Source organism: Danio rerio, chromosome 21, assembly GCF_052040795.2.
Source record: "Danio rerio strain M-AB ecotype USA chromosome 21, GRCz13ab, whole genome shotgun sequence".
NCBI lineage: Eukaryota > Metazoa > Chordata > Actinopteri > Cypriniformes > Danionidae > Danio > Danio rerio.
This window is the reverse complement of record NC_141041.1, coordinates 23393690-23406646: the sequence shown is the minus strand read 5'-3', so window position 1 is coordinate 23406646 and position 12957 is coordinate 23393690. Positions and strand designations below refer to the sequence as shown.

Below are 12957 nucleotides of genomic sequence, written 5' to 3'. Positions count from 1 at the left end.
AAATGGTTGAGTTCATGTCAGGCCTAATTACACATGAGCAAAAAGGCTGATGAATTCTGCCCGATGCAGCAACAGAGCAAGTAAAACAAGGCAGAGACAAACTCAAATTTACTTCTTATCTATCTGTAATTAAAAGCAATTAAGTAATTTGCTGCTGATAAAACACTGGTGACTCAGTTATTTTTGCATGTTTGACATGAACGTCCTGATTCCAGATGAATAAATAAAGTACTTATTTCAGATTATTGTGACAGTATAGTCAAGGTACTGTATATAGTGAGGGGCTCTGAATGTGAATTATTCAACATAGACTTTGTTTTGTGTTTTATATTAGTTCTGTTAGGATGGGCAGGGTCTTTTGCATTAAATTTCCAAATTTGTCCCTTGACATTCTTTTTTTTAATTTTATTTTACAATTGTAAGAGCAGTTTTTGTGATTAGCTCATTAATTATATCTCTCTTGTTTTTTTTAATGTGAAATACTCAAATGTAACCAACCGCAGTATGAATACTTTAAATTGTAACCAATACAAATTTTACATTAAAAAAGCTGTTTTACACATAAAAACAGGTTTCTTTTTATAATGTAGGGTTGATTTATTAAAACAAAAATCATATACTTTGTAATATTGCTGTTGATATTGTAATATTGTTCTTTATTTTTGATTGATAGAAAACCCTGTATAAAAAATGTGTGCTTGGGGAAACGGCATATCATCGTTTTTTTCTGCTTGCGAGTGTAATGCTGCATTCACACCAGACACGAACGAAGCGCCAAATGCGAGTGATTTACATGTTAACTCAATGCAAAGACGCGAATCAATACTGTTTTTCAGTCTTCGTAAAAGCAAATAAACACAGCTTTGCTCTGAATAAAATCCATGTTAGCCATTTAGCAACTAAGCTAGAGTCACCGGGCAGACAGAAGCCCTGCCCATGATGCGAATCTGCATCTATTATGAAGTGAATTTGACGAGCGAATAAAGCGAGTAAACTCAAAATGTCTATTTGGCAGTGCATGGTCACACGTCTATTTAAGCGTGAATAGTATGATTTTTCCGTGTGTACCGCGTCTGGTGTGAACACAGCATATAGGTTTTTTTTGTTGATTGTGAAAATTGATGCTATAGCTGCATGGAGAATTGGTTTTGGAAAAAGAGACATCTTGTAAATAACAGATTTTCCAGTGGGGGATTGTCTTTTGTCTCTCCAGGTGTGAATTATTCATGACCATTGTCACTCCCATGCGTATAGCTGAGATGACCCAAAAAAGATTTTAAAAAATGTAAATCATTGTAATGTTTTCTTTGAATGAGAGAACAAAATAATTTTTACATAATTGTGAAGTAAATATTCTATCCTACAAGACTGGTTACTCAGGAATCTTGTTCAGGCCCATTCAGTGTGTTTTTTTTAAATCTAATTTTATCAAAAAAAAAAAAAAAAAAATTCTCCAAATCCTACTAACTAGGCATAGTATTTTTTGTCCTTCTAAAAAAACGCAAGCTTGTACATTAATATTTCTCACATATTATTGTAGCACAGTTTGTGCCTAATACGAAAAAAATAAATAAATAAAAAATACATGTTGGCCAATACTATGTAATAAGTACCTGAAATAAGCACAAATGTCAGAGCATGTCAAAACATCTTAGGAGCCTTAAAATCACCTCAGACTCCAGAAGGTTAATATTACCTTGACTATAATGTTACTTTCACAGTTTGTTGTTTTTTGAATTAGCAGAACCCATTCATTTTGGACCCAGGTTTGAGATTGTGACTTATCTAAACACTTCTTCTTGGGCATAAGCTCACCAAAAATGTGTGTGATTGGTTATAATGATGAGTGGCACATAAACAAAATAAAATAAAAAATTAAATTTCATTTTAATCGTGACACCTCTAGGTTAAGCTTGATTATGACTATAAATTTGTAGGTCTTTTTTCTCTCAAGCTTCTATTAATTTCAACCGTGTTATGTTCTTTCTTAAAAAATGATCTTGGTTTAATAAAAAAGTGTGAGAAATCACTCTAGTTCTCACTATGTCTCTATCCATCGTCTTCTGACACCCTTTCCTGCTTTGGTTCTCGTTCTTTTCACCCTTATAGTTTCCTCCATTACACCTTTCCATTTCCTCAGCCATTTTCCACCTTCCATCAATTCAAAATTAGGCATTTCACATTTTTCAGCTTGTCGATTACTATTCTGCTCCATTTTTCCATTTGAGGTTTATTTCAGCTGCCACTGAAACATGTTTTCCTGCCTGTGTACTGTACGTGTGTGAATGTGACCTGTTTGAGCGTGCGCTCCATGTCGATGCCCTGGTTCCAGGGGGCAGCGGGGTTGGCCAGACAGTCTCCAGCGATGCCTCTGCGAGAGATGTCCACCTTCTGCCTGCGGAGGTTCCTGAAGGCCTCTGCCATCACCATGACCCCGTCATACGTCAGAGCTGAAGTGTACTGTACAAAGACAGGGTCATAGAAGAGTCAGCTTACACTGTACATTATACAGTAATGATTAAATCAGCTTTTCTTCTTTTGAACTGTGTTTTTTATTAAACTTTTTATAAACATAGTCTACACAAAACATTTACTTAGAACGTTTACACTTATAAAAATAAACAAATATTTAAAATAATAATAGATAAAATTTAATAATAAAAAATAAGGTAACAGTTTAGGTAACAATTCACAATATTAATAAACCATTAACACTAATAGCTTAATAACAGATAATTACTACTACTACTACTACTAATTACCCATTTATTAATAGTAAGGTAGTAGTTGGGTTTAGGTTTTGGGTAGAATTAGGGATGTAGAATTATCCATTTATTCATTTTCTTGTCGGCTTAGTCCCTTTCTTAATCCAGGGTTGCCACAGCGGAATAAACCGCCAACTTATCCAGCAAGTTTTTACGCAGCGGATGCCCTTCCAGCCGCAACCCATCTCTGGGAAACATCCACACACACATTCACACACTAGAGACAATTGAGCCTACCCAATTCACATGTACCGCATGTCTTTGGACTGTGGGGGAAACCGGAGCACCCGAAGGAAACCCACGCAAAGGCAGGGAGAACATGCAAACTCCACAAAGAACACCAACTGAGCCGAGGTTCGAACCAGCAACCCAGTGACCTTCTTGCTGTGAGGCGACAGCACTACGTACTGCCACAATCAATGTTTTGCAAAGTACTAGTTGCAAAGTACTAGTTATTTCACAATATTACAACAAGATTCATCCTGTTTTTATGACATCACAAAGCCTAATATGTCCTGACCAATCAGAACCCACTGCATACATATTTCTCAGCGTGTGTCTACACAGAAGTCAAAATAGAAAGACTGTTTAAGGAGAAAATACACAGTACTGTAGAATAAAGGTAAAATGTCAACAAGAAGTCTTGAATAATTGAAAATACAATAAACTTTAATTTGGCCACTTTTATATGAAACATTAGTTAAAATACAAATTATAAACAGTTATCATAGACAAGAAATAAACAGAGGAATGTTGCAACTGACCAATCAACATCAACCATGATCATTTTCACTTGAGTGTCTGCACTGTAACAAAACACTGTTTATTCAATCAACCTAATTACATTAGCTTTACACCAATGGAAGCCATTTGCAAGGGTTGAATAACCAAAATGGGGTTATGCGTCCTCATAAACAGAGGACAACCAAGTGAAATCATAGGGGACAACAGTCTGTGTTTTGCAGCTGCATCAAATGGAGAAAAAAAAGGAGAGCAAGGGGCCAACTGAAAACAGCACGCAATATAAAGCAAAGCCGCGACTCACACATGCTTGTCATTGCACATATTAGGAGCAGGAGGAGCATGTGAAATCAGTGCGCTGTGACACAGTCGCTGTGAGGCTCAATGGGTGAAGGGATTGGGGGAGGACGAATGGGATGGTCAGCTGCTATCGGACGCTGCCCTTATTGCACCAATAAGTGGCTTTCTCTCTCTGCCTCGCTGAGATAAAACACCACACAATGAATCACTGCAGGCAATGCATGGTATTTTTACAAAAAAAAAGAAGAAAAAAAAAACAATGTGTGTCCTTTAGAGGCCTGACATTTCATGCCCTTGCTTTTTTTGCTCTGCTGTTGTGTCTCTTATTGCTATTTTAGAGATTGTGACGTTGGTTTGTGTCGTGGAAGTGAGTCAGACAAGGTCACCTGGGCTTTTTGTACATATATGCGCGCCGACAGACCAAAAATACCCCTGTGTGTGTTCAGGTTGTCCTGCTGAAAAGGAGACGCTCTGGTGGTGCTTGGAGATGGATTTTGGTATTCCATCAGCAGATCTCTGGTGTATGAGATGGGACTCTCTGTACCGTTACAAACACAACACAAAACACGCAGAAAGAGCCCTGGGCTATAATGCCATACAGTGTGAACGAGATGGAGTGACAGAGTGGGATGGAAATGGAGAATGAGCGAGATAACAGGAGACAGATAACAGGAATAGAAGTGATGCAATATGCCGGTGCTAATGATGATACAGATTTTTTCTAAATGGAATTTTTATAGCGTTAATTAGGGGTGTCGAAATATACATGGATTGCTGGCTGTGTTATTTTATATTAAATTAAATACAAATAATACTGTGATAAACAATCAAATGCCAGTGCCATTATGGAGCACTAAACTTTTAAATGAAATTTGTTTCATTCATACTTGACACTAGAGGGTGCCCTTAGGCAGAGAGTCTAAAAGAAAGACTCATAGGAGTAAAATTTTCTGGTAAAATAAAACCAACCCAGGCTCATTCTGGAAACGTAGCCCCTCGGACGTTTCTGGAGGCCGCGATTTACGTGGCCGGAGGTACGTGCGGCCGCGTTTAGTTTTTTTTGAGCGAACGCTGCGGGGCGGTGTGGCGCCGCTCCGCTCCTCTTCTTCGCGCTCGCCGGCCGACGGCTCGCCTTCGAGTGGAAGGCTTTCCCGATGCAACCAGTTTGTCCGCTTAGCTCACAGCATTGCGTCGGCGGAGCGGAGGCCCAGGAGGAGGAGGAGGAGCCGGTCGCGGGGACGACAGCGGTTTCAGATAGAGTCCGGGGAACAGCGGTTCCAGAAATCAGGTAAGATGAAAAACAGAATCCGAAAAATAAGGGCGAGAACGCTGCGGGATCCGAAAACGCGGTCGAAATCGAAGACGAAGTCTTTTGCTTTTTTTTTTTTTTCTGGACGGCTTTTGCAAACCGTCGCATGGGTTTAGGGAAAGAGGAGGAGGAGGAGGAAGAGGAGGGCGGCCGATCCGGCGGCTTTTCGCGCGACAACAGCGCGGGCGCGAACGGCGCACGCTCCTGAGAGGCGCCCGGGACGTGAAAAAGCGCACACATCGGCCTCTCGTGGATCCGCGAAAACAAAAAACGCTCGAATACGTACCTCCCGGGACGTATCTCGTGGTCCGCAGAAATGTCCGCGGGCTACGTTTCCATAATGAGCCCGGGCTAAATATAAAACGAATGACGGTGAATGAAAGTCAAACCGGTGAGCCGTCTGACAAAAAAGTGCCCTTCTGAATGAAATCAGCAAAATGCCCTTCTGGATCTTTCACTTACTTCGAAGAATTACTGACTATGCTTACATTGACATCTGTAATCTACTTATTTAACTAAATAGACAATAATGTAATTAAGGTGTTTACATGAAGTGCTTTCATGTAAGAGTTTCCTGTAATTTTGGGTGACTTTAACTGCAATTCAGCAGTTTCACCTTCCCTAATGAACACTTCATTCATGCCCCCGTGACAAACTGGGGTATTAGAAAGCAAATAAGGAGTAAGGACTGGTGAGAGTGTTATGGAATTTAATAATGCACGCCAAATGGAAAGAAAAAAACCTCTGCATTTACTGACAGCCGCGTGTGTGGATCTTGTCGGAAAGTATGCTGAAAAGTCCTACATGACGGTAATAGTTTGATTGCGGTGTTTAATTCAATATTTCCACTAAAATATGCATACTCTACATCTTCTGTTTAGTCCATTTCAGTTTAGTTCAGTAATGACTTACTGACTAATGAATAGTCGGATTAGGTTAATCAAAAATCGCTGTTTTGAGCTTATGTAGGCCTACAGTTCAAAATTGATGTTTAACTGAATAAACAGTTAGTTAACATAAGTACATCATATAGAACATCATTTATTTTCATCACCAATTATCATAGTAGAACAGTTTCTCAAGCAGTTAGTGATGCATTTTGGAAACAGTAGATGAGCCCCTGGTCTAATGCGCCACCTGGCTTGAGAAACCCGTTCTCAAAAACTTACTTTTAGCCACTTTTAGCCTTCGGCAGGATTCAAAGGATCCATTTTAATCTTGATTAATTCCAAGATTACAGTGAGAATAATCTAGATAAAAAAATTTATCTATGCCCACCTATTATAAATATAGATCATCACCGGTTATTACTTACTGTCGTACTCGTATGCGCTATGTCCCAGTTATTAAAATGCTCCAACTACTTAAAAAGCAGACAACTTTGCACAATTCACTGCACGTAAGTTTGTTCATGTGGGTTTCCTCCAGGTGCTTCGGTTTCCCCCACAGTCCGAAGACATGCACTTTAGGTGAATTCAATAAGCTAAATTGGCCCTAGTGTATGTGTGTGAATGCAAGAGTGTATGGGTGTTTTCAGTGTTGGGTTGCAGCTGGAATGGCATCTGCTGTGTAAAAGATATGCTGATAAGTTGATGGTTCATTCTACTGTGGCAACCCCTGGTTAATAAAGGGACTAAGCTGAAAATAAAATAAATAAATGACATTAAAAAAAGAGTACTTTCTTTAAGCAGGTTTTGATTATGCTACGTCATTTTGGTACAGTAGCTGCTCACAAAATTTGAAGGAGAAATTGCAAAAGGCACAAAATAAATTAGTACGAATAATTTTAAAAATGCATCCTAGAGCACATTTGAGCAAAGAGTCTTTTAATAAATTAGGTATGTTAACTGTTAGTAATAGAGTGTGTTTTTTAAAACTGGGAATGGTACGTAAAATGTTTAATAATGTGGTTCCTAGCTATTTGATGAACTATTTTCAAATGGTGAGGCAACAGCATTCATACAGTACTAGGAGTTGGGATTTTAATATTTGTTTATTTAAATTTAGAAGATTAGTGGGGAAAAATATGTTTTTATATACAAGTGCAATCATGTGGAACAAACTACCAAAAGCAATCAAGGAAATAAAAGATTTAAGGTTGTTCAAAAAAGCTATTAAAAGATGGTTGTTTGATGAGGATAATTAGTTTTGCATGGTGGGTGAGGATCTTTTAAATTATGTTACTTGAGTGTGAATAGGTTGGCGGCTGGAGTGACATTGTGCTGGATAGGTTGGCTGTTCGTACCGCTGTGGCGACTGTTTGTTTTATTCTTCATTAGTATTATGAAGCCATACATTGTTTTTATTTAACAGAGGACCACAATGGAAATAAGCCCAGGGCTTTATTGTGTTTTTATCCTCGACAGTTTTTTTAACAAAGTGTATGGAATACTTTTTGTACAGTTTGTCTAAAATCTGTCAAATAAAATTCAATTCAATTCAATGTTAAAGGTGCAGTTCATATATCCAACTGCTTTTATTAAAAGACAAAATAGTATTACAAATAATATTTGTATAAATATATTTAAAATTTAAGAATTTTTCTGTTGTGAAGAAAAAAATATATAATTGTGGATGGAAAGCATCGTTAATGCACCTTGATGCACCGAGGTATCGAATTAAACTGAATCGATGACATAATAATCGTAATCAAACTAAACCATGGTTTATTGAAATCGGTTTCCTCAAATGGTTTGAGTTACCTTAACTTAGTAGGTTATACAGTGTACTATAGATACTATAACTATAATTATACAAGTATAGACTTTTTTTTTAATCTGGCGATGTCATTGGCCAATGAACATTTCCTGCTTGTTGTGAAACTATTTCATAATTATAGCAAAAGGCAAATCAATCATGACTTAACATTAAAACAGCTATAATTAGGTTACATATCAATATTTTGACTTTTTGGATTCCTGGAAGCTATGGAAATGAAAGATTACACAGCAAATACGTTAGGACCATTTTTATTGTTTACATTCCTCAAAATTGTCTATATTATTATGCAAATATATTATTTCAGACTTTTTTCCCATCAATATTAAACATTTGTGCTACTTAATATTTTTGTAGAACCATTTTCAGGAATCTAATGAATAGAAAGTTCAAAAGAACAGCATTTACTTTGAATTAGATTTTTGTTAACATCATAAATGTCTTTGCTGCTACTTTTTTATCAGTTTAATATGTGCTAGCTGATTAGCGAAATTGATTTTTGACCCCCGAGCTCTCATAAAAGCACCTTAAAAATGTTCAAAAGCCCTTATGTGAGTAAAAACACACAACACTGGTCCACACTCAATTTATGAATGAAGCATTCATTTGAACGTTTTTTTTTTTTTTAAATGAACTGGATTCAAACTCTAAATGAATTATGATCAAATGTTTTCGGTCGTTTTTTTTATGTAGAGACACATAATGAAAATGACTGCACAAAGAACAAATGACTCTCTCTAAGGCAAGGAAACAGTAACAGAATTTTCATATTCAAGGCATGTTCATATTTAGTCTACCACCAGTTTCATAGTCCAACATCAATTATCAAAGATGGCATTAGGTCACCGACTCCCACAGGACAGAAAGGCAGCATTACAACAGTTGCAGTTTAATCACTCCAGCTAAAGCTCTAAAACACACGGATTGATCCCTGGAGAAGGTGTGTCCTCACTAGATAGTGCCTTCGGGACTTTTACAATAGCCTCAGCAGGAAAGGCTAACAGCTTGGAGATTTTATGAGGTTTTGGGGCGTCAGTAGTGAGGCCATCTGAGAAAGGCTTAAGGGAGTAGCTTAAAGTATTTGGGGATGAAGGAGAAGGAGCAGACGAACGGAAATACCTCAGGCGGTCTGTGAGAGAGTATATGTATGTGGATCTGTGCATGTGTTGACATGGCTGGACCACAGCGTCTCATTTACACCCCTCTTTTGCTAGTCGGTGGGTGTCCTGCTCCGGCCGCTGGTGTGCAGTGAGGAGCAGCCGCCTGTTAAAGCGATGTCCCCTCAGGCCTCGCCAAAGGGATTTCCGTTACTGCACCACATCACCAGGCGGGGATCAATGCAACCGCCCTCCAAAGAATGTCATCCTCATCGGGCCCCAAGGGGAAAGTCAGTCCCAGTGAAAATGGATCAACAAAAACCTCGCTTTCACAACGCAGACATGAACAGGCATATCAAATCAAGAGCAGGATTCGGCTGGTGAGACGAGGATGAATGAAACAGCTTATGGTAATGTAGGTGTATAATTCACAGCACGGGTCGAGGCGATGCGCTTTGTTACGCAGTGTTTTCTGTGTAAGAACACATCTTACTTGAATACATTGGCACAGTTTCTTGAGGTTCTGTCTTTGACATATATTACAGTTCTAGGATAAAACGTATTACCGCTGTTTCTTGAGAGCGCTGCATAATGCATGATCATAGACTGTCTGTACGGCACTCTTTTTATTTCGATCTGACTGGTCTTTTCTTGTTTTATCTACCCTTCCTCCTTCAATCTATCTTTACTTCCAGTCAAACATACATCTATGCTTTATGTCCTTCCTTATATTACTTTACCTTACATTATATTGCCTTTCTTAAATTATCCATCCATCCATAAATCCATCTGTCATTCAAACAGTCTTTTCTTCCTTACATCCATCCTTAATTTGTCTTCATCTGTCCTTCAACCAACCCTTCCTTCCCTCTGTTCATCCATCCATCCTTAATTTGTCTTCCATTGCGCTTCAACCAGTTCTTGCTTCCTTCCTTCCATTCATCTATCTAAGCATTCTTAATTTGTCTTCATCTGTCCTTCAACCAGCCCTTACTTCCTTCTGTCTGTCCGTTCATCCATCCATCCATCCATCCATCCATCCATCCATCCATCCATCCATCCATAATTTGTCTTTATCTGTTTTTCAACCAGCCCTTCCTTCCTTCAACCTCATTCCTTTCTTCCTTCCTTCTTTCCCTCCTTCCATCCTTAATTTGTCCTAATCTGTCCTTCAACCAGTTCTACCATCCATAAATCCATCCATCCTTAATTTGTCTTAATTTTCATCTATCATTCAACCAGTTCTTCCTTCCTTCCTTCTTTCCATCCATCAATCCATTCTTAATTTGTCTTCATCTGTCCTACAAAAAGCCCTTCCTTCCCTCATTCCTTCCTTCCTTCCATCCATCCATTCATAAATTCTTCTTCTGTCCTTCAACCACCCCTTCCATCCATCCATCCCTCCATCCTTAATTTGTCTTTAACTTCATCTGTCTTTAAACCAGTTCTTCCTTCCTTCCTTCCTTCCTTCCTTCCTTCCTTCCTTCCATCCATCCATTCTTAATTTGTCTTCATCTGTTCTTTAACCAGTCCTTTCTTTCTTCCATCCATCCATCCATCCTTAATTTGTCTTCATCTGTCCTTCAACCAACCAACCAACCAACCCTTCCTTTCACCCACCCTCAGTCTGTCTATATTTCTTTATCTTTAATCCATCCCTCATTCTTCACTTCCTTCAATAAATCTATACCTTTTTTCTTCCATCCACTAACCAATCTTTGTCTATTTCTTTTTTCCTTCCATTCAAATCCTCACCCACCAACCAATATATATATATATATATATATACACATACATACACACACACACACACACACACACACACACACACACACACACACACACACACACACACACACACACACACACACACACACACACACACAGTTGAAGTCAGAATTATTAGCACCCCTGAATTATTAGACCGCTTGTTTATTTTTTTTTCCCAATTTCTGTTTAACGAAGAGAAGATTTTTCCAACAATTTATAAGCATAGTGTTTTTAATAACTCATTGCTAATAATGTTTTTTTTTATCTTTGCCATGATGACAGTAAATAAAATTTTACTAGATATTATTCAAGACACTTCTATACAGCTTAAAGTGACATTTAAAGGCTTAACTAGGTTAATTAGTTTAACTAGGCAGGTTAGGGTAATAGGGCAAGCTATTGTATAATGATGTTTTGTTCTGTAGATTTTCAAGGAAAATTTTAGCTAAAAGGGGCTAATAGTTTTGTCCCTAAAATGGTGAAAAAAAATTAACAACTGCTTTTCCTCTAGCCGAAATTAAACATAAGAAAAAATGTTATCAGATATTCTGTGAAAATTTCCTTGCTCTGTTAAACACAATTTGGGAAATATTTAAAAAAGAAGAAAAAAAATTGAAAGGGGCTAATAATTCTGACTTTAACTGTATGTATGTATGTATGTATATACATATATATATATATATATATATATATATATATATATATATATATATATATATATATATATATATATATATATATATATATATATATACATATATATATATATATATATATATATATATATATATATACATATACACATATATATATATACACACACACACACACACACACACACACACACACATATACAGTATATATATATATATATATATATATATATATATATATATATATATATATATATATATATATATAGTAGTGCTGTCAATCGATTAAAAAAAATTAACTAATTAATCGCACCTTTTTAAAAAATTAATCGCATTTAAAATACTGAAACTTGTAATTTTGCCTATTTAAATGTAAAATTAATGTAAACGCAAGAAAAAAATATTTAAATTCTAAATATTATTGTTTAATAAAATTTTTGTTTAACTTGTAACACAGATTTTTTCATGTAAACAACATACCCACAATAAACCATCAAGATCCTGGGTTGACAGCCATATTTATTACAGAAATTAAAACACAGGCATGTTAATGACATTTAAATTTCAAAACAATCAATGCCAATAAAGAAAACATTGATTTCCATGTTGGATTCTAAGTGGACTGCAAAAACATACAAATACAACAAAATACAGGAATTGCAGATATGTAAAATGAAAAATTATAATAATAAACTATAGAATACAAAGTGTTGCACTCATTGTAAAGTTTTATTGCTGTGAGTTGAGAACATTAATTATAGAGTAGAAACAATTTTGCTTAATCCTCCTTTACATTCATCCAGTAGCTAAGGCCCCGTTTACACTAATGCGTTTTAGTTTGAAAACGCATAAGTTTTGCTACGGTTACGCCATCCGTCCACACTACGCCGGAGTTCTCGAGCGCCGAAAACGGAGCGTTTCGAAAACGCTGGAGAGGCCGTTTTCATTCTGAAACGCAGCTGCTCCGTCTCAGTGTGGATGATGGAAAACGGAGACATTTGAAAACGGAGGCGGGGCTGCAGACATTCGCCTCTCTGATTCGGGCTTTTCCTGAATATTAAGTAGCCTAACACGCACAGTTCAGTCCTGCATCTTCTCCGTGTAAGTTAAAACTTCGCAAGTTTGATCAAGGCTGCAGTCTCTTCTTCTCAGTTTGATATGGAAAACAGACTATACCGAGGACACGGGTAAATCTTCAAAGGGAACAGTGTACTTTATAACTTCATTCACATCACCCTGGCTACGTTGTTTTACTTTCTCAACAATAAAATGTAAACATGATATAAGGAACTGCCTATTTTCATTTTAATATTAACAACTAAACAGACAGCAAAAATGTTGAGGCGCCGTGCTGCAAATATGAGCGTCATCTTCACTGTGTGCATATTTATAACAAAACGGAGCCTACAACAACTGCCTCCTTTCAATTTCAGTGAAAATACGAAACACACCCTCTCTTTGCTGAATATCAGTTTTAATCGATAATGGCCATTATAAAAGTATAACATACAATAAGTTTATACATTATAGGAAATAAAGGCAAGCGATCAGTCAATATAACGTTACAGAATGTACGTGCTTACATTAATCATTAACTTATCTTT

The 12957-nt window shown here is 37.0% G+C and overlaps 2 protein-coding genes across 12 annotated transcripts in view; one reads left to right on the top strand and one right to left on the bottom strand.

Moving 5' to 3' along the window:
• Positions 1 to 12957, top strand: part of LOC147838831 (odorant receptor 131-2-like) — a 1093102-nt gene that overhangs the window by 624407 nt on the left and 455738 nt on the right. The window lies entirely within an intron of this gene.
• The window catches only part of gria4b (glutamate receptor, ionotropic, AMPA 4b), a 201234-nt gene that overhangs the window by 53719 nt on the left and 134558 nt on the right, over positions 1 to 12957 (bottom strand). For all 10 annotated transcript variants that reach the window (XR_015519488.1, XR_015519489.1, XR_015519490.1 and 7 more), the window contains 1 exon segment: positions 2293 to 2460. Coding sequence is in view for 7 of the 10 variants with exons in the window: in NM_212752.2 (NP_997917.2) it covers positions 2293 to 2460 (168 nt within the window). In the remaining 3 variants the exon portion in view is untranslated.